The sequence below is a fragment of the Leptosomus discolor genome, chromosome 3 (genome assembly GCF_034619465.1).
Source record: "Leptosomus discolor isolate bLepDis1 chromosome 3, bLepDis1.hap2, whole genome shotgun sequence".
In the NCBI taxonomy this organism is placed as follows: domain Eukaryota; kingdom Metazoa; phylum Chordata; class Aves; order Leptosomiformes; family Leptosomidae; genus Leptosomus; species Leptosomus discolor.
The window spans coordinates 41,292,132-41,311,467 of NC_141393.1; the positions used below are offsets into that span (position 1 = coordinate 41,292,132).

At 46.9% G+C, this 19,336-nt stretch overlaps 2 protein-coding genes across 3 annotated transcripts in view; one reads left to right on the top strand and one right to left on the bottom strand.

Moving 5' to 3' along the window:
• Window positions 1-1,744: 1,744 nt before the first annotated feature.
• LOC147415819 (uncharacterized) lies at window positions 1,745-3,873 on the bottom strand. The gene is made up of 2 exons (XM_086463479.1): window positions 3,405-3,873; window positions 1,745-2,397 (listed from the first exon to the last, which is right to left on the bottom strand). The coding sequence occupies exons 1-2, from the start codon at window positions 3,871-3,873 to the stop codon at window positions 1,745-1,747; spliced, it is 1,122 nt and encodes a 373-aa protein (XP_086319605.1).
• Window positions 3,874-4,318: 445 nt separating this feature from the next.
• Window positions 4,319-19,336, top strand: part of CDAN1 (codanin 1) — a 33,800-nt gene continuing 18,782 nt past the window's right edge. The window contains exons 1-11 of one of the 2 annotated variants that reach the window (XM_086461982.1): window positions 4,319-4,449; window positions 4,491-4,623; window positions 7,718-8,418; window positions 9,975-10,199; window positions 12,471-12,664; window positions 13,092-13,211; window positions 14,143-14,221; window positions 14,615-14,735; window positions 15,777-15,886; window positions 16,590-16,679; window positions 17,746-17,821. In XM_086461982.1, the coding sequence (XP_086318108.1) occupies window positions 4,319-4,449; window positions 4,491-4,623; window positions 7,718-8,418; window positions 9,975-10,199; window positions 12,471-12,664; window positions 13,092-13,211; window positions 14,143-14,221; window positions 14,615-14,735; window positions 15,777-15,886; window positions 16,590-16,679; window positions 17,746-17,821 (1,980 nt within the window). The remainder of the gene's footprint in view (window positions 4,450-4,490; window positions 4,624-7,717; window positions 8,419-9,974; window positions 10,200-12,470; window positions 12,665-13,091; window positions 13,212-14,142; window positions 14,222-14,614; window positions 14,736-15,776; window positions 15,887-16,589; window positions 16,680-17,745; window positions 17,822-19,336) is intronic. The other variant, XM_086461983.1, reaches the window with a different exon arrangement.

A 19,336-nucleotide genomic window follows, 5' to 3' on the forward strand; every position in this document is an offset into this window, starting at 1 on the left:
ACACTTGCTAGCAACATGACTACCCTGTGTTCATGTTTTGTTAGGCAGCAGCTGTCAGTTTTTGAGGTGTATGTGTGTGCGATCAGTATGCCTTAATGGGATAAGGGCAGAAGTAAAAGAAAGTACTTAAAAGTACATTTTCATATGGTACAGTGCTGTCAAAGCTGACTGCAAAAATGCCGTATCTTACCCTATGATTACATGTTCTTACGCTGCTAGGAGGGTTGGTTGCTGTTCTCTACATCATTTGTATTTGCTAAATTCTTGCAGCAGGAACGCTTGTGCAACTGACTGGAAAACTAGAGGCAGCTAGTCATTGCTATAGGCCAATTTTATCTGTAGAACTTCAGTATTGGTGACAAGTGCTTTAAGAAGAGGACCTGCATGATTTTTCAGGTCATCGGATAAAATTGCAGGCAAGGGGTTTTTTGTTTCCTTCCAGTATGGACACTGGGCATACCAACACAGCACCTCTGCTAATTTTGCGTTGTGCAACTTAGAGCAATACTCCTGTATAAGCCTTAAACATACCAGCCTTAAACACACCTCAAGAATAGCACCAGTGACAACAGTTTCCTCCTAGCTAAATGTGAAAAGCAGATTTTTCTTTTTCACATTAGGGTGATTCCTTTGTGCTTGTTTCAATGTTGACAGGTAACAGGTTACTTTTTACTCCAGTTCTTCCTTGTCTTTCTTCTTCCTTGGCTATCTAGTTAAGAGAATGGAAGATTTTACTCATCTCTCCAACAGGTGAAGATGAAAGCTTCATAAACTATGCAGGAGCATTTGTTCTGTCAGGAGCAAAGTCAGCCCCTGCCTCCTGTAACTTGTTTACCAGCAAATCTAACTTCTGTTTCATGTAAAACAATACAGAAACTTTTTTGCTCTGTATTACAAATGTTGTGTTGATTCAAGAAGGCTTGCAAAATCTGGTGAAGATACAGCCTTCTTATAAACCATATGGGGAAAAGCTATTCCATGTCAAAACCAGGCATCACTCATCAGTAACTATTTTTTGCTGTATTTCTCTATCTTAATCATGTGACAAGAGTGAGCCTAGTTTGCTAGTGCAGTAAAACAAAATGCCTCTGAGGAGAAGGTGCATTTGACAAGGTGGGAATGAATAGCCAAGTGGAACCATGCTGTATGAACTCTGAGGAGCAGATTCATGAATCAACAGCTCAGTCCTAAGCCATTCCTAGAGTAAGCAGGCATGTCAAACTCCTCCTGTGATGCCTTGCACAGTTCAGACTTAAAAAAACCCAGAACAACAACAACCAAGCAAACACCCCCAGCATTATTAGAAAATGCAAGTACTTAAAAATCCAACTACTTCTGAGGTTTGTTTAGTCAAAAAGCTATGCAACTCGTGTTAAGACAGCTCCTGCCAGTCAGTAACCATGTTACTTTTTTACCCCACTCTCATGCCTTTTATTTTTCAAAAGGTCACATTCAACAAAGGATGATACAGACAAGAGTTGTAGTCAAAATAAATCTGTTTTTTTGTTTGTTTTTTTTTTTTAAGAGAGTAAGAGGATAAGGAAAACAGAAGAAAATTATTAGCCAACTGCAACAGTTAACAAACGGGAGACTGGTAATTAGTGTTTAACGCCACCTTTAGTGAAGTGTTTCCCACTGGGAAAAACATGGGAGGCAAGTCCACTGTGCTCCTTTGAAGTCACAGGCTGGAACAGAACATACAACAGCACCTAACACCACAGTCACTTTACATATATTCAAGTTTTTACACATCTGCAAAGCAGAAGTAGTAGCAGCCATTTGGATGTTCTTTCTTAATGGTTCTCAGGGGGGGCCTGGGAAACTCGGAAGGACCTGGTTCTTGTGACATGGAGCTGCAGCTGCTGCTTCTGCTGCTGCTTCCAGCCACCTTCGCTCTACCTCTGTCCTCAGCAGGCGAGACCTGGGGGGAACCTGGGCTCAGGTACCCAGCTGTGGTCTGAGTAGAGGCAGTGGCATACGTGGTTGGGCCAGTGTTGTTTTTCACATAGACGTTTTTGATAGCAACAAGCGTATGTGCCATGATGCTGAGGCTGTTACTCAGATCCTGCATGCCTTGCTGCAGCAGCTGAAGATTGTGGTTGACACTGTCAAAGCCAGACTGGATCACTTGCATCTGGGTCTGCTGCATCTGCACTAGGTCCTCTTCCCTTATTTCATTTTGGTCTGCCTGGGACCTGCCTTTTGTTTTGGCTTTTACTTTCCCAGAGGAACCATCGCCTGATGTCCCCAGAAACGGTACTTGTTCTTGGCTAGGTGGAACCACTGCCATGTCCTCAGAGCTTTCTTCTTGCTCTACCACCTTCACTACTATTTCTTCTTTGAGGTTCATCTTCTCAAGACTGGATTGATGAGATGGGCCAGGATCATCATTAAACCCTAGAGGAAATGGGGAGAGAGGAAAAGCAAAGGAGAATCAATGAGAAACTTCATGACCTCAGTGATCAGAGAAATGTGTTCTCATCCACGAAGCACTAACGTTAGACCTTGAACCAAGAGTCTACAACTTGCACTGCGTTATCTTTGTTGCTTTTAGAATATCTATTACCTCGACAAGTGGGAAGAAAGCCATAAAGATGCATTCACCAATTAACCACATATTTGCATACTACAGATCCCTTACTGACCCCACCACAAAAGATGAGTTTTAGGTTCTAAGAGACAAAGTTCATTGCAAGCTCATTGCACGCTCTACCATGCATGTGGTAACAGTGTTGCCAAAACACTGGGATTGCAGGAAATCCCTTGGTATTGGAGGCGATTGTTTCGGCACACAAATGCAATGTCTCTCTGGTACGTACAGTAACGTACTCGCAGCACTTTGTACTGCCTGGAACTGCAGGCTGGCATGGCTTTTGCACTTCTTCACTGAGGGTGACAGAGCACTGGAACAAGCTGCCTGGAGAGGCTGTGGAGTCTCCTTCTCTGGAGACATTCAAAACCTGCCTGGATGCCTTCCTGTGTGAAACTACTCTAGGTGGTCCTGCTCTGGCACGGGGGTTGGACTAGATGATCTTTCGAGGTCCCTTCCAACACCTGCCAGTCTGTGATGCTGTGAAAGGTGAACACAGGTGGCTGTGTCTGATGCCTCATAGACAGGCACCTACTACGAGACAGGGTTTACTCTTAGGTGCTGTTTTGATGGACTCCTATGACCCACAGCAGGAAATCTCCCGGTTGTGCGTGTGTGTCTACACTTTTTGCGTTTCCAAGGAGAGAAGGCGGTTCTCCACACCAGCCGCTCTGATGCGGGGCTGGTACCCGCAGCCCCCTGCCCCGGCGGCGGCTCAGCGCCGCTCCTCCCCCGAGCCCGAGGCAGCGGCTGCCGCGGCTCCCCCGGCCCGAGGGTCCGGGACAGCGCCGCGGGGGGTCGGTCCCGCACTCACCCATCTCCCCCACGACGGCGCCGGGCAGCTCCAGCGTGTCGATGCCGCCCACGATGGGCACGGCCTCGGCGGGCAGCAAGGAGCCGTAGGCGCGCGGGTGGTGGTGGTGGTGGCGGCGGGCGGGCGGGGCAGCGGCGGGCGGCATCTCCTCGGGGGCCAGGAGGAGGCCGAGGGCGGCGGCGGAGCCCGGCGGCCCGCAGCCCTGCGAGAGGCGGCAGAGCTTGCTGCGGTCGCGGCGCTTCAGGTCCCGCCAGCGCTTCTTCAGGTCCTCCACGTCGCGGGGGCAGGCGGCCACCGGGTTCACCTTGTGCCGGATCAGCTCCCACACCTTCCGCTTCTGGCCCGGGGAGGCGCGGCCCGGTCCCGCAGCGAACAGCAGCTGCTCGTGTTTCAGCACCTGCTCGATCAGCACCTCCGTCTCCGCCTCGTTGAAATTCGCCTTGCGCCGCTTGGGCGAGTCCTCGGCCATCCTCCGCCGCGGGGAGGTAGGGGGACGGGGCGGCCCCCGACCGGCGCCGGCGGGCGGACGGGCGCGGAGCCGCGGGGGGCGCCGCTGACCCTTCCCCCGCCCCGGCCCGCGGGCGTCGCCGCCGCCGCTAGGCCGGGCCCCTAGCCCTGCTGGGGAAGCAAATACCGCGCATGAGAGGAAAAGACGCGCAGGGGCCGGCGCAGGCGCCCCGTGCCCCGCGCGTTGACATGGGGAGGGGGCCCGGCCGCCGGCCCGGCCCGGCTCGGCCCGCGCCGGCCCCGCCCCCGCCCGCCTCCCCGGCGGGAATCCCCGCCGCCGCTGCCACGCCCCCGCGAGGGGGGGAGAACACGGGCCCGCCCGGCCGCGCGTGGCGCGCTCGCCCGCAGCCGGCGCCGGCCCGCCCCCCGCCGCGGGTTGTGCGCGTGCTCGGCAGCGGCAGCCGGGAATGGCGGCTGTTTTGGAGCTGCTGCTACGGGAGGAGGTGGCGGTCAGCGCCGTGGTGCGGTGGCTCCGCCACGGGCACGGCCCCGGCCACTGTCCAGCTGAGGTAACGCGCGGCGGGTCGCCCGCTCGTCCTTTCCTCTGGCAGCGCCCTGGCTCCGGCGGGGCGGCGCGGGGCTGGGCCTGCCGCCGCACCACCCCCGCTCCTCCGTCGGTGCCATGCGGGAAAGTTTGTCCGCCCCGGCGCTGGGGGCGGCCGCTCCGCGCCGCTGTGGGGGGCGAAGCCCGCATGGGTCAACCCGGGGCGCTGTCTGCGGGTCGGGGGCCTGTCCGCGGCCGGGAGCTGGGGCCGAGCGCCGTCTAACAGCCGGCGGCACCGCCCCCCGCCGCGGGCGGGCTCTGAGCGGAGCGGCGGGAAGGCGAGGCCGCCGGCGGGGAGCTGTCCGGCGGGAGCAGCGCCAAACCCGTCAAAATCCGCAGGGCTGTGCCCGCCGGTAGCTCAGCGCCGCCTGGGCCGGGCGGCCGCGGCCTCTGGCGCGGCGCGGCTCCGGGGCTGAGGTGGCGGCGGGGCCTGACGGTCGCTGCGCGGGAAGCGTGGCGCGAAGGCGGTGCCTGGGTCCCCTGGCTGCCGTGTGCTGGCGGAGACCGGAGGGAGGAGGGGAGGGAAGGGGAGGGCGGCTGGTGTTCCGAGGCGGTGACATGAGGGGGGTGACGCATCCCACCACTTTGGCGGGGAGAGCGAAGGGCAGAGACGGACGAGGCCGTCGCCAGCCCCGTGTGGGCGGCCGGCGCAGCCCCGAGCCTTGTGCCTGGCGCTCCGAGGAAACCAGCGAGGCTCCGGGCAAACGCCGCTGCGCGTCCCGGCTGGTTGCTTGTCTCGCCTGTACGCTGAGGGGGATCTCTCAGGGCTGGAAGAAGGTTCTTGCTGAGTTTGAGCTGGTTTGTGGTGGGATGTGGCTGGAGAATTTGGGTTCCTGTGGTCATGAAGGCATTTGTAACTGTAGATGGACTATGAGCGCTTGTATTTCACTGTAACATAGAGAAACAATTTGTATTTAAAGCATTTTCTGCCCGAGCCCCTCAGAGCACGTTACCTAGTATTCATTAAAGCTCCCTGCCATTACCCACATGAGTTATTCAAGTATCACTGTCATCCAAAAGTTGTGCGGGAAGAGGGGACCAGCTTTTTATGTTGGCCAGTATTTCCAAAAACGTGGCTTGCAGCAGCAGGCCTGTGGAGGTTGTGAAGTTTGAGAGGCTGGCAGCTCGGCGGGCGCTGCGGGGGTGAGGAGGCCAAAAAGTTTGCCCTCGCAAGGGAATTGCTGACTGCCTTTTGCTGCCAGGAGCAGCTCGGTTGCTTCGGCTTGAGAAAGCGAGCGGGGGGCTTGCGGCCCACAGCTGTTGAGAGGCTGCTGTTGTCTGGCCGTGAAGGAACCAGACCTCTGTTAGCTTGCACAGAAAAGGATGAGCGAAAGCAGGTTGCGCTCTGAAAAGCTGGAGAAACTACCTGATCTCCAGCACAGGCTGGAATTTTCTTTGTGCCTCCACACTAAAGCCGGGGGGCACCTGAGGAAATGGTGGCTATGTCTTGCTCTGGCTTCCCGTGGCAGTTTTGGACCGGAGCTGGTAAGAAGTTGGGTCTTCTGACACCTCATGGGGTTTGTGTTCTGACCTGTGTTTTTTCACTCAGTGCTCAAGCAGCGAGCCTTGGCTGCCTGGCTTGTTACCCAGGCTGCATTGCGGTCTTGCGCTTCTCCAGGAGGCTGAGCTGGTCTCACGCTTTCAGATATAAATTTCAGCTTAGGTGTTGAGGGCTGTAGGAGTCCAGCCGTGGCCACGCTTTCGCTGCCTCCTTTCGTACAAAAAAGTCCTTCAGAAACAGCGTTTGCTCTATTGACTTTTCCTCTAGTGGAGATGTGAATATAAATGGACAGGAGTACGTGTGCAATGATTTCGATGTTGGTAAGGAGTAAGTTGCTGCCTGTGGGAACTCCTGTGGTTACTGCAAATGTTGCTGAATCCCACTGAGAGGAAACAAACGCAGTGCAGCGTTGGGAACCAAAGAAATTTTATGCAGTGTACAAAACTTGAACTACGCGTGTAGCATGAAGTCTTTTTTGTCTAGATTTACCCTTGTAGGATCACCACCACCTGTTTAGATTTTAAATGTGTTGAGTCTGTGGTGAGTTTTTGTGTTTAAGTTTCTTAAGTATAGACTTCACATACCTTCAAGTTGCACAGTCACTGTTTAGACCTCTGTGAGGTCTCAAGGGAGCACAATTATTTAATTGAAATGGAGGAGCAGCTTGGGCCTTGTGCTTGGCAATGCAGGACTGGAAGTGCTCACACAGCTGTTGTTCTAGCAGCCCTCGGTGGAAGCAGGTGGCATTCATAGACAAACAGTGGACAGAGAAGTTGAGGATTTTAGATTTTTCTGTTAGAATTAGTTGCTTCTGTATTAATGTCTGAAATGTGGGACTTAGGGGTGCTGGTTGCTTCGTGTTTTCTGTGGCCATGATGTTGAGAGAACAGAGTTAAGAGTTACAAAGGTTCCGAAGTGGGCGGTTACGCAGGCTTGTGTAATGGATGAAAGAGTAGCCTACCTTGGTCGCATCAAAACCTCGCAAAGTACCTGATCTCGAAGAAAGACAGCACAGAGAGTCTCGGGGTAAGAAAAATGTAAATTTCTGCTTTGTGGTCCTATGGTTGCTGGCTTAGGAACAGATGCACGATTTTGGAATAAAGTCAAGATAAGACCTTGGGTAACTGTGATACTAAAATACACGCCCACTTGTGAATAATGAGCATGCTAATTAGGGGACCTCCCCAAATGTTTTAAACAGGAGATACAATACGCATGTGTGGTGGGGGTGGGTGAGGGGTGGATAAGGAAGTTTGAGAATACTAATGTGCAGCATTTTGTTACTATGAAAAAGGAACGTGTGAAGTAGTCGGTGTGCCGGCTGGCGTTAGATGCCCGGCACCCTGCTCTGCAGAGTAGAAATAGAGACAAATACCTCGACTTAGCGTGTTGATCAGCTCTTTGCACATGGGGTGAGGAACCCAGGTTTGGGACAGCAGCCATAGCTTCAGTGTGTATTGCTGATGTTTCCACAGAACGGTTCCACTGTTTCCCAGTTGGAGACCAAAGTGTATGACTCTGAAAGCTTCTGCCAAAACGGCTTGTGTGGAGGCTCAGTTTCAGATCTATGACCAGCGTTAAGGTCACTTGAATTTCAGTGATCTACTTTGACAAGTCATGTGTTTTGTGTTGTTTTTTTTTTTTTTTTTTTAATTATTGTGTATTGTAGTCCCACAGTTAGTACTTACATGCGTCTGGGCACACAGGAGGAAAGAATCAGGTAGCATCTTTATGTTAATGCTTTGTCCTCTTTCCTTGTAGGAGAACCACATCCATGATAAGCTGGTATCTCTTAGTTTGCTTCAGAAAGACTTTGTGCCTTTTCTGCTAAATTTTTTAAGGGAGCAGACCAGCCAGATCCTGACTAACGGACCCTCTACCCCTGCTAAAACTCCTAATTCCAAGGCCCATGGGAGCCAAAGGCCAGGATCAGAAAGGCGCTCAGGCCATGCAACCAGTAGCCGAGTGCAGCTCTTTTCCCAAAGGACTTCGGTGACCACCTGCACCACAGACACCAGCTTTTCTCCTGCTGCAGCATCCAGTGGTTCTTCTTCCTTTTCTGGGTCAAATCTATCTAGCCCTTGTGGTGACTTCCCTGGCTTGGTCTCCAGTAGCAGCCCGAGCTTTGGGTATAGCCCTGTGCTTAACCACGGTGAGAAGCGGTCATCTCAGAAGGCCAGCTTGGGGAGCTTCCTTACAGCCACGCCTGAAGCCCTGCCAGTGAGACGAGGCCGAAGGAAAGGCAACAGCTCAGTCGGTGCTTCTGGCAGGCAGGTAGCTCGGGATCTGGGGCGTTCCCTCGGTGAAGAGGAAGACGGAAAGAATGACAGCGTGTCATGGAGCGGAGGGAGAAGGAAGCGAAGTGAAGTGCCTCTTGTTTCTGCCAGATCCCCACCCAGCCAGCTAAATCTTAACAACTTGGAGGAGTTTCCGCCCATGGGCGCTGCCTCTGGCTGGACAAAGTAAGAGAAGTCTGCCCCTCTCTCTCATTTGGATCGTGCTGCAGGTTACTGTTCCTTGACTAGCTCATCCTGTTGCGCGTGTCCAGACACAGAAGATGCCTTAATAAACAATACCTGGGGCTGGCTGCTGGGCTTCTTGGTCAGGACTGCTCTGGTACGGTTGCCACGTAGGGGAGTATTGCTTCAGCGGGTAGTCAGATTTCCTTTCTGTGAACTCGCCCAGGATGCCTCTTTAGCCTCTCACTCGTGGTGCTGCCTGCAGCTTGCTGGTGCACAGACCAGCTGACACGAAGCTGAGCACACCTTTGTCCTTTGTGTGTTCTAACAAGTCAGCATTACCTTGGCTCTTTGCGTTTCTCATTTAACACAATGGCAGTTGCTAGCGAAGAGCAGTCCTGGAAGGCTCTTCAGCTTTACTGATGCTAGCAAAAAAGCTTTTAGACTGACGTTTTGTGGCTTCTGGTAACAGATGTTAGCGTGCAGCTTCATTTGTGCCTTGTGATTGTGGACAAAATTGCTAGCTGATGCCTGTATTTGGCCTGCAGCAAGCCCTGGTTGCCCTGGTGACTTTGGCTTAGCTTCTGTTGTGGTTGCCTCGGTCCTTTTCTCTTCCTCTTTGAGATTTTACGCTTTAAAATCTTTGTTACCAAGTGTAAGGCTGTCACGTCAGCCTGTTTGCTCTGTACATCAGGCACTGGTCTCTGAAAGTGGGACTTTCTAGTTGGACATGCGAAATTCCAGCTGAATATTGAATAGCGATGGGTCTGTGGGTCTGTACAGGAGATCCAGGTGCTGAGTCTAGAAGATGCTTTGGCCCAGGGAGGTATGGTGTGTTTCCAGCATGGACAGTAAGTCTCTCTTCCTCAATTGCACAGTTTTTGTCTAGGACAAAGAGTGAGGAAAGAGGCCATGGAGTGTTTGGAAGCCAACACTATACTGATTTTGAGAACACCATAGTGATTAATATGTGGGAACCAGCTTTTCCTTGAGAAGTGTAATGCTTTATGTTCCTGTGTCTCACTTCCAGCAAGTCTCTTGCTGTATTACAGAGCCTCTTCCTGAAGGACAAATCTAGGTAGTTTATGCAGGAAGGATAGGTTTCCCTAAACTTAAAGGGCCTCTGGTAACTCGGGAGCCTGGACTCTTACTGATAGACAATGGCAGCTTGATTGGTTTTATCGTTTGGGTGTTCTTTTCTTTTTTTTTTTTTTTTTTTCTTCTTGTGGTCATGTTAGAAACTTCTGGTGAATTAGTTTCTCACTAAAATGAGGCATATTCTACGAAATTAGAAATATTTGGAGTTGTGGGGCACTGTGTTGTCTGTCCTGTGACTTGATGATTGATAATTAATTTTGCAGCAAGGGTCTGTGACTTTTTATTCAGTGACCAGAATAAAGTCAGCAACTACACGTACAGTTTAGAAATTCAATATCCTAACTCCATTTTATTTTAGCATTAGGTTCTTCTGGGAGAGCTGCATGCGTATTTGTCTTGAGACCTAATTTTTTTGTTGTTGTTTAGCTTGGTTTCAGTGGAATTGCTTCTCGCTTTTTCAGCAAAAGCAAACCCTCAAGGCGAATCAACCCAACTCCTGTAAGTGCTGAGCGCCCCCTCTCAAAACCAAAGATGTGCTTCACTTCTACACCTGTCAGCCAGTCTCCAGCTGCTCGATTTTCATCTGGGTCAAGCCTTGAGGCCTTTACCGCTGTCCAGGAAGGAAACCTTACATCTGTGATAAGCAACAGCCTTCAAGAGGAAAGGGAGATGCTGAAGAAAGAACGGTACAGTCTAAGCAGGGTGATGATGGGCTTGTATTGATTCTTAATTCTCTTGTCTTAAGGTGGTACCAATACCAGAGTGGAAATGACCAGAAGAATATCCAAAACAGATATTGGTGACCTTAAAGTGGTGCCTAAAGTCAAGTGTGACTCTAGTACCAGACTAGGCTATTAATGCAGCTAGCTTGTGTTTGTCGTTTTAGAGGTGTGCTGACTCTGGAACAATGACCCTCAGTTTATCTTCAGAAGTTTAGTCAGACCTCATTGCTTTCATAGGATTGCCTCGTCACAGGCTTGCATGTGTGGCTATCATGCGTGCAGCTGTCCTGGGATTGCCGTGGGTTTGAGCTGGTGTAATTAGGCTGTGTTTGAAGATTGTGCATGTGGTGGAAGGCGTAGTCTGGTTTGAAGAGAGTGAGTTAATGATGCAGATGTGGAGAAAGTGTTAATGACTTTGCAAGGTAGGCAGACTAACAGAAGCTTGCAGTCACAAAACAGGACATGGGCAGCGTGAGATTCTATTCTAAAAGTTACTACTGCAGTTACTTACTGAAAATTATGTGTACTGGGAGAGGAGGTGAATTCTAGCTTCTAATTTTGTCCCTGCTGTTCAGTTGCTGTGTGAGTTTCATCCTCTGTCAAATGGTATCACGGTTAGTCTGTGAGGATTGGTACTTCAGAAAAAAAGCAAAGCACAATAGTAGGGAAACTATTGTTTATAACTGCTGACAGGACTGTTGCTGTTCCTTGTAGATCTTGCTCTTGGGAAACTCCTCAGGACATTGGGTGGAATTCTTTTCCTGCTAAGCCTTGCAGTTCACTTCAGTAGGACCAGAACTGTCTGAAACAGACCCAGTAGAGTCTCATGAGTTACTGTTTGTACCGGACCTGTAACTGCTCAGGATTCAAACCTGCCTCTCTTCAGTGAAGCACCTATTCCAGTCTGAATTCGACCCAAAATATCTCATTAATCCGTATAAACTGAAGTCAGTGAAATAGCAGTAGGTGGGCTGGATCTTGCCCATGAGGTGATCTCATCCGACCCATCATGCTTGAGAGCTGGGAGCTCTGTTGTGACCTCAGTAGTGGTGGTGAAATGAGGTACAAAACTAACACGGCCCCCAGCCAACTTTGAGCAAGGGCAAAAGGTGAAATTCATGCTGAGGCAGATGACAACGTGGAGACAGAAGTGAAGCAGAGTCCAGCTACATTATTGGAGTCTTACCTTGGTGGGTTTACAAAGTGCTTAGTAAACAATTTTCTTCAGTTCTTTCAGTTGGGTCCTTATATCCATCCAAGAAAGATGTTATTAAATAACCTTTCTGCTCCCATTTTGGGACTAATTTGTTCTTCATTGCAGCAGTTCCACTAGAAATAGGCCAATAGAAAGTGTTCTTTGCTGCATTTAAAAACGTTTCTATCTTCCCCGTAGTCTTTAAAGTGACTTCTAGAGACTTACTTTTGAGACAATGTGGTGTGAGGGGGTGTGATGTTCCAAGTGTGGATGTTCACTGGGATCTTTAACAATCATTTGATATTGATGTTACTTCCTTTTTTTCCTGCTTCTCATGTTTCTTGTGTGTGCCACTCTGCTGCTGCATTTTGGATGACCTCTGTAGGTATATTTTTTTACAATATTTGTGTATTACTGCGTGATCATTGTTCATTTAGAGTCCAACAATTAAAGTAGTTTGTTCCTTCTGTTGTTTAACTTGCTGGTATTTCATCAGTTGCTGCATTGCCTTTCTGCATAGTGGTATTGGATCTTCTCAGGATGTCGTTAATTTACAAATGCATATGAAACTTACAAATGCATATGAAGGTATGGATGTGAACCGTGAACCTTGTTTTCATAGGTTTTGTAAAGCATCTAGCTGTCAGAATTGTACATGCAAAGTTTGGGTTTTTTTTTTTTAGGACCTGATCTCTAAGAGATTCCATGTCCTTAACAAACACCAGGCTAGCTGAGACATACCTAATTAACACAGGTTAGTTAGATAATCTGGTCAAAGTGCCACACTATTTTAGCAGAGTTGGAATTTGAATGTGATTCTTTTGAGTCTTTTGATTGTTAGCCCCAAGATCCTTTCATATTAAGGGAAAGATGAGTTAAATTACTATGGTGCTGAAAGCAGCTTTAGACAGTGTTAATGACACGGTTAGTTATTGCAGGAATTCCTTCATGCGAGCCTGCAAGAGAAAGACCTCTTCTGGGTGCATGGTGGCTGTGTATCATCTTCAGTCACATGCTGTGTTGCTGCTCTTGAATTTCAGATGCAAATTGCTGCACCAGGCATCTTCTCCTGCAGGGATATCTCTGGATCCTGGTACTCCTACTAAGCCTAGCTACACTCGCAGTGCTAGCCTTCCTGCTGAAAGCCATCTGGTGACCTGTGCAAGTCCTTCTAAGGTTTCCTGCAAGAAACAGTTGGAGTGTCTGGCACAGCTCTATTCATCGTGTATAGCAGGTGAAGACCCAGAAGATGTGAGACTGACTTTTCTTTGAGCTTTGAACTTGAATGTGTGTTGTGAGGGGGAGGTAGATGAGAAGCAAAAGTTGTGAGAGGGGTACAGTGTAGAAGCAAATAACATCAGTAAAAATAAACTAAGCCAGCACAGTTACTAGACTAAATGGATACTAGGTAAAAGTTGAGGGAAGGAGGTCAACTTGATGCGGTCCTCTGAGCTGCAGTAGGCTGAAGTTGTATGGCCCTGTCGGAAACCAGACCCTTCCCTTCTGTGTAATTCCCATGTTGAGTTACACTGTGGCTGTGTATGGGGAGGGAGTTCTTTGCTGAGTGTGCCGTAGAACAGGTATCTGTCTTTTTACCTTTGTTTATTAAAGCAGGCCAATACTGTATATCCACCTTCAGTATCTCATTTCCTCTCTTCCAGAAAACCTGGTACCAAATATTTTTCTGGAGCTCTTTTTTGTTCTGCAGCTGTTGACATCTAAAGGCACTTCTACTGCAGAAGATGGGGATAGTGACCTTGAAGCCAATGAAAGAAGTAAAGGTAAGCAATAGAGTTGAGGGGAAAGAATGTTACTTCCATGGAATGATGATGTGATATAAAGTAGTTGCCTTTAGGCAGTTAGTGTTAAATTCCATAGAAACATCTTATTACCATTGTGGGACTCACCTGAGATGCTGACAAAAATCATGCAAGTATGGGAAGTGCTTCTGCAGTATGATAGAGTGGGGTTACTAGACACTGTTTGAATCTAGGTTTCTGCTATTGTGCAAGATTTGCTGTAGCTACTGGCTAACACTGACTTTCAGAAAGACAGATTTGCTAGAGTCTCTTCTTCGTTGGTCCCTGCAAGTCAAAAGTGCTGTTGATCTGCCCTGTGTTTCTTAAATTTAAGGTTTTGTTATGAGTGCACAGGATCCATCCACATAGATGAATGCGTAATTGTTGCATTTGTTTTTTGGCAAATTCAGACTGAAGCTTCATGCAGTTAGTACTTTGGTATGGATATTAAAAAAACCAAATAAGTGACTTTAAGATGGGACACACACACACACCCCCCTGTCAGATGCCCCAATCTGATTATATGATTGGCCTTTGTTTTGCCACTCACTGGTTCTTAGGGCTGAGATTAGGAACACAAAGTCTCCAGCTACGGGAACAGCAGCTGATGACTGTTTGCAGTTGATCTACTTTTTGTCCTGGATCTGCTTACTGTTGGCCAGAACGTTGAGAAGAAATCTTTTCTTTCCCATACAGCATTAAACAATTCAGTTGCCTTCAGTGGAGGAAGGATATGGATGGGAGGATTTGTATATTCAGGTGGCAGGAATGAGAACTTCTGGAAACTGGATACTGGTCTAGAAGACTATTTTTGAATATTGCAGTTCCTGCTGTCCTTGAGAAATAATTGTTTGTTGTTTAGTTTATAAATGGTGATAGGTGCTGTTGTCTTATGTTTCTTTTTTTCCCTTAGATGCACCAGGGAGACAGCATTTCCGAAGTGTGCACAATTGTGTTTATTTTGCTGTTCAAGTCTTGGATTATCAGTATGAGTGAGTTCAATATTTTTTTCCTCTGCTTTTGTCTGCAGATGTGTGTGAGATGGAGCAAGTGTGCTTGGATTTTAGAGCTTTACCGCTTACAGGCATGGAGTTGTTAATTTTTCCTCAAGACATACAACTTGACCTGGGTTTGGATGCCTGTGACTTTTCCTTGCACTGATCTGTCTACTGAACTTCAGTGTAATTATGCGAGAATGGGAAAGTCATGAGATGGGAACAATAAAAAATAGCCCTACAGATGTCGGTAGGATTTCACACTGGGTGCCTGGGGCTTAGAACTCTTTACTTGGTAGCCTCATAAAAAATGAGTATGAGCATTTCTTTAGGTCTGATCATGTGTTGTTTATGTCTGTCTGTCTGGTTTTATCTATGTTGTCTTGGCAGAATTATTTCCCATTTAGAAAAGGGGATGCTGAAGCTTTTGGCTGAAAATGAACGGATTGCATCTTTTTCTCCCACCTTGCACAAGAGGCTCAGGCAGGCTTATGAAAGCAGCACGGCGAAGGTAAAAATTGGCAGACCTCAACTGACATTGCTTCAAACCTTTGTGTTGTTGCTCTTTTAGTTGCGATGGCTTTGATGTTAAATCTTATTCCTTCTATTTCGAGTATCTTGGCGTGTTGTCTTTGGCAAGTGTCTAAAAGCTGCTTTTTTTTTTTTTTCTTGTTGGTGGGTGAGTGAATTTCTAGGTCTGATGATTGTTAGCTGCGAAACACTGCTGGCTAGCCTTGCGCTGTGCTTCAGGCCCTGACCTCGACCAGCGACTCTGACAGGGTCAAGTTATGCTTTTGAGATTCTCATCTAATAAACGTGGATAGTAACATGATTGGTTAGGTGCAGTATCAGAATGTAGTTTGGAAGAAGTGGATTTATTTCATAGCTATGGACTCCTTTTAGGCAAATGAAGCTTCAGAGGAGACAATGCAGCTTATGAAAACTGGTTTCCTGATGTAATCATCTGGGTTAGGGAACTAATGGGGTGGTAGGAATGCCTGCCTTAAGGTATTTTGTGTCTTGTTTCATCTGTCTTTTAAAAATGGAAATTACTCTCAGCAAAGAGAATACAGTGTACTTGCTGGGCATGTCAATAGCTGAGCTTTTTAGTTAAAGCTGTAAATAAAGGTCTCTTGTTACTTGAAGACATAGGCTTTTCGAATAGGAGAAAGAAGAATAATACAGGAATTGCCAACCACTGTCCTGCGTTCTCTGGAGCCCTATATTGAAGGTACACTTTGGCTGTTTGCAGATCATTTTTTCCACACTCTATCAATCCTGGTTGCAGTCTGTTCTGCAGAGATTTCTCAGAGAGACAAGATGCTTCTGCTCATAATGTTAAGTGATTCTGCCTCTGTAGTGTAATACAGGTTGTGAAACTGTTGGTGTTTACTAGCAGTTAGCAACTGGGAAATGGCTAGTGTCTGAACAACCTCAACTAGTGGTACTTGGTTTCCTCCTGACGTCTTCTCCCTACTTTTTCTAGGTCTCCGATTGTTGGATAAATTAAAGACTTACAATAGTCTAATGGCTGCCTTTATATTTTTAACAGGTGTCTCTCCTGCTGCCGTGCTCTGTACAGTCTGTTTCTTTCCAGCCAGAAACTGACAATCGCTCCAACTTTCCCAGTGACAGAGCGTTTCACATATTTAAGAAACAAAGGTAAGTTTCTTCTTCTGCTGTTATTGTATGGCTTACAGGGTATCATCTTTCCATGATAATGAACAAAGGATATTAAGAATGTCTCATGTATGCTACATGCTATAGAAAAATCTTGAGATTTTTCACTCTAATTTAAAAAAAAAAAAAAGTCTTTGTCCATATTGACTGCAGGAGCTAAATGCTTAATGTCTTTAGAGAAGAACAGCCTAATTCTTCAGGAGTTATTGAGACTTCTTGTAAATGCCAGTACAGTGTGTCACCCTACTGGATTGCTTCTGCATATAAATCTGGTATGCTTTTATTCTTCCTGCCACCTCCCTCCATGCTTGCAGCAACAGGGTGAGGGGAGAATGGCAAGTTGTCTTGGTCCTCTTTTCTCTCCTCGTAGGTATTATTTCATGTGGCTTATTCTTTCCTGCCTCTCAGTCTTCAGTATGTCTGGTAATGGGTGTTTTGGTCATTCCGTCAGAGCTTGGGCATAACAAGCTTAAGCACTTGCTGTCAAAGACATGGAAAATGGAAACTCGCTGAAGTACCGCTAACATTAATGAGTTTTGCAAGGTATCTGAATGCTTAGAGGCTTGAGTTATTTAATCTGAGGTAGATTCTTGCTGGGGAGCTTAGGAGCGATTGATTATTCAATTGTTGATACTTCAAATTTTGAAGAGTGGGAATTCATACCCTTAAATATCTTGATTCACAGGGATATATTTTATGAACTGCTGCGTGAATGGGAGGATAACCATGAAAAAACTGGCTGGGACTTTGAAAGAGTTCTGGGCAACAAGATCAGGTAGGATTCTTACGCAACTTCAGCTAGCTCTTTAATGTAGCTGAACTGCTGGTGCAGCATACTCGACTCGGCATCCTATGTTCCATGTTCTCCCTAATGGTCTTCTGCACTAATCTGTAGGGAGCTGTGCTTCTTGGTAGACACTGTCCATGTAAACTTGCTTCTATATTTAAAAGTATCAACTTTTACCTTAAAGAAACAAGCCATGAGTGGCGAGGGCCTAATTTGATCAGTCTTGGTGTAGCTCTTTCCCTGTTCATAATCACAGAAAGAGCCACTCTCACAACCAGCATGTTATGGTCTGAATGTTGTCATTGTATATACACTTGTGTGTGCATTTCAGGTTTGCAGTGCCCCATTCCTCTTAAGCGTGGAGAAGTGTGTTATACGTTCAGAAGCTCTTAGCTCTTCTGGTTATTTCAGGGGGTTCTAGTGTACTGGCTCTGAAAACAAGACAACTGGGGCTCTGCTTATGCAAAGCAAACTGTTTTATTCATTTATTGCTTTATCAAAATAGAGTATATATACAAAGAAACTGTTATGGTTTTGAAAGTGGTTGCCTTGTGGGTTTCTGTGTTAATCTTAACCACGAGCCTACTCAATTTACATGTATGGAGGTGACTTTTCACCACAGGAGCAAAGCAAGGCTGAGATTTAAACCGAGAATTTTTCCTTCTCTTTGTGTGTCAGAAGTACGGCTGTTGCTGTTTTCTTACTTGCATATGTGTGAACTCTCAACTCGCTGCTCTGCGCAGAGGAGGGTGGGAGCTGAACGAGTTAATTTTTTTTTTCCTAAATAACAGCATTATTGTAGGAAAGGAAGAGAATCTTTGGATCTCTAGAGCTATGTTTGCTCTGCAGGTACTTAGGGAGAATTCCATGGTCAGCGGATGTGGTTCAGTGCTTGGGAAACCTGGTTATGAAGATGTTGCTTTTTGCAGTGGCCTTTGGAGATTGCTTTCTTAAAAGCAGTTATTTTGTGCTTTTGGTGTAATTTGGGGTTAGAACGCTCTTTTTTTTGTACCACAGAGATCAAGTCAGCATTTTGTGATGTTTTCCTTCACAGGGCCATGATGGCTCACCTGTCTGCAACCTGCAACCACAGCCATTTTGCCAGGCTCTTTCAGAAACAGCTTATCCAGGTAAATGACTTTTTTTTTTTTTTATTATTATTATTTTAATTTTTTTTTTATTTAAGATATACATCAAAGCTGATTTGATCCTTCCTCAGCCTGAGAAAACAGACTGTGTCTTGCAAGTTTCTTTGAGATTTTCATATTGAAACTTTTTTTGGAAGAGCCAAGTTTTCGGGTTGGGGATTTCCTTCCTTTTCAGAAATATAAATCGGTGATAAATTACTGATGGAGTCTGTGTAAATCAGGGATGAGGCACACTGAGCACATAATGACCCGTAAGAATTCATTCTTTATGGCTATTTACTTTGACCTTCTAATTTTAGAACAGTTACAATTCTTAGAACTTTTAAGGGTGTATTTTGACATGTATCAGAGAGGTTTCCAGTTATGTTCATTAGCAACACAAGTGTGCTACCGGCAGAGTCTCTGGTTCTTCTGTGTAACACTGCAGCAGCCTCTTTTTGATACGGTATTGCTGTTGTAGTTTAAAGGGGGCTTTTGGCCAGTTTCAAGCATCATCTGACTTCACTGTAACTGAAGGAACGAAGACAGAAAGGGTGTTTGTGATTGGAGTATAGATATTCACTGTATTCTCTATAAATGGCTGGCTTATTGGTGGGTTCCTTTTGGACCGCAAACCAGACACAAAACCCCACCTTGAGTGTTAGCCCACACACATTGCCAGGAAGTTGCGAGCTGTTGGAATGGTGAAAATTCCTTTAGTGTCCAGTCTGAATTTCCTTCAGTGTCCTGTCTGATGTGTGTGTTCTGCGAGATTGTGGGAAAGAGGTGAGATGGACTTCATTGCATCAACAGGGTTTAATGAGTCCCAGATGCTGTATTTTTCCTTTGTATCTATGCCTTCTTAATGAAGACTGCGGGGTTTCACAAGGGTAAGCAGAGATTTAAACTGATAACTAGGAGTCTTCAATGAATCTAATGTGTCTGACTAGAAAGTGATTTGTGGAATTTTGTGTGTATTATGATACTCATGCAGAAAAGAACCTAGACCAAGGATTTGTGTTGAGGCCTGGTAACTTAAAGGTTGGACAGTGTAACAAGATGTTCTTTTGGGAGGGGAGGATACTCTGGAATAAGTGGACCTAGTAATTGTTCACTTTGTATACATCGTTTACTGTGCGCTCTCTCATTAAAACTATCCTGACTTAATGTAGGAGTATACAGTCATCTTTTCCCTTTACTCAGCATTGGTTAGGTTACATCTGGAGTACTGTGTCCACTTTTGGGCTCACCAGTACAAGAAAGATACAGACTTGCTAGAGCGAGTCCAGTGCAGGACCACATGAATGATTGAGACTGGAGCATTTTTGTATGAGGAGAAGCTGAGAGAGCTGGGACTGTTCGGCCTGGAGACGAGAAGGGTCTGGGTTATCTTACTTAGCGCTGTGTACAAATACCTGATGGGAGGGTATGAAGAAGTGAGCCAAAATCTTTTCAGTAGTGTTCACTGACAAGGCATGGGGCAATGGACACAAATTGAGAAAAAGGAAATTCCATCTG

Excerpts from the sequence above, each read along its gene's own strand:
- LOC147415819 (XM_086463479.1), bottom strand. The coding sequence starts at position 3,873 with ATGGCCGAGGACTCGCCCAAGCGGCGCAAGGCGAATTTCAACGAGGCG. Across the intron at positions 2,398-3,404 it reads CGCCGTCGTGGGGGAGATGG|GGTTTAATGATGATCCTGGC; the intron begins GTGAGTGCGGGA and ends CATTTCCTCTAG.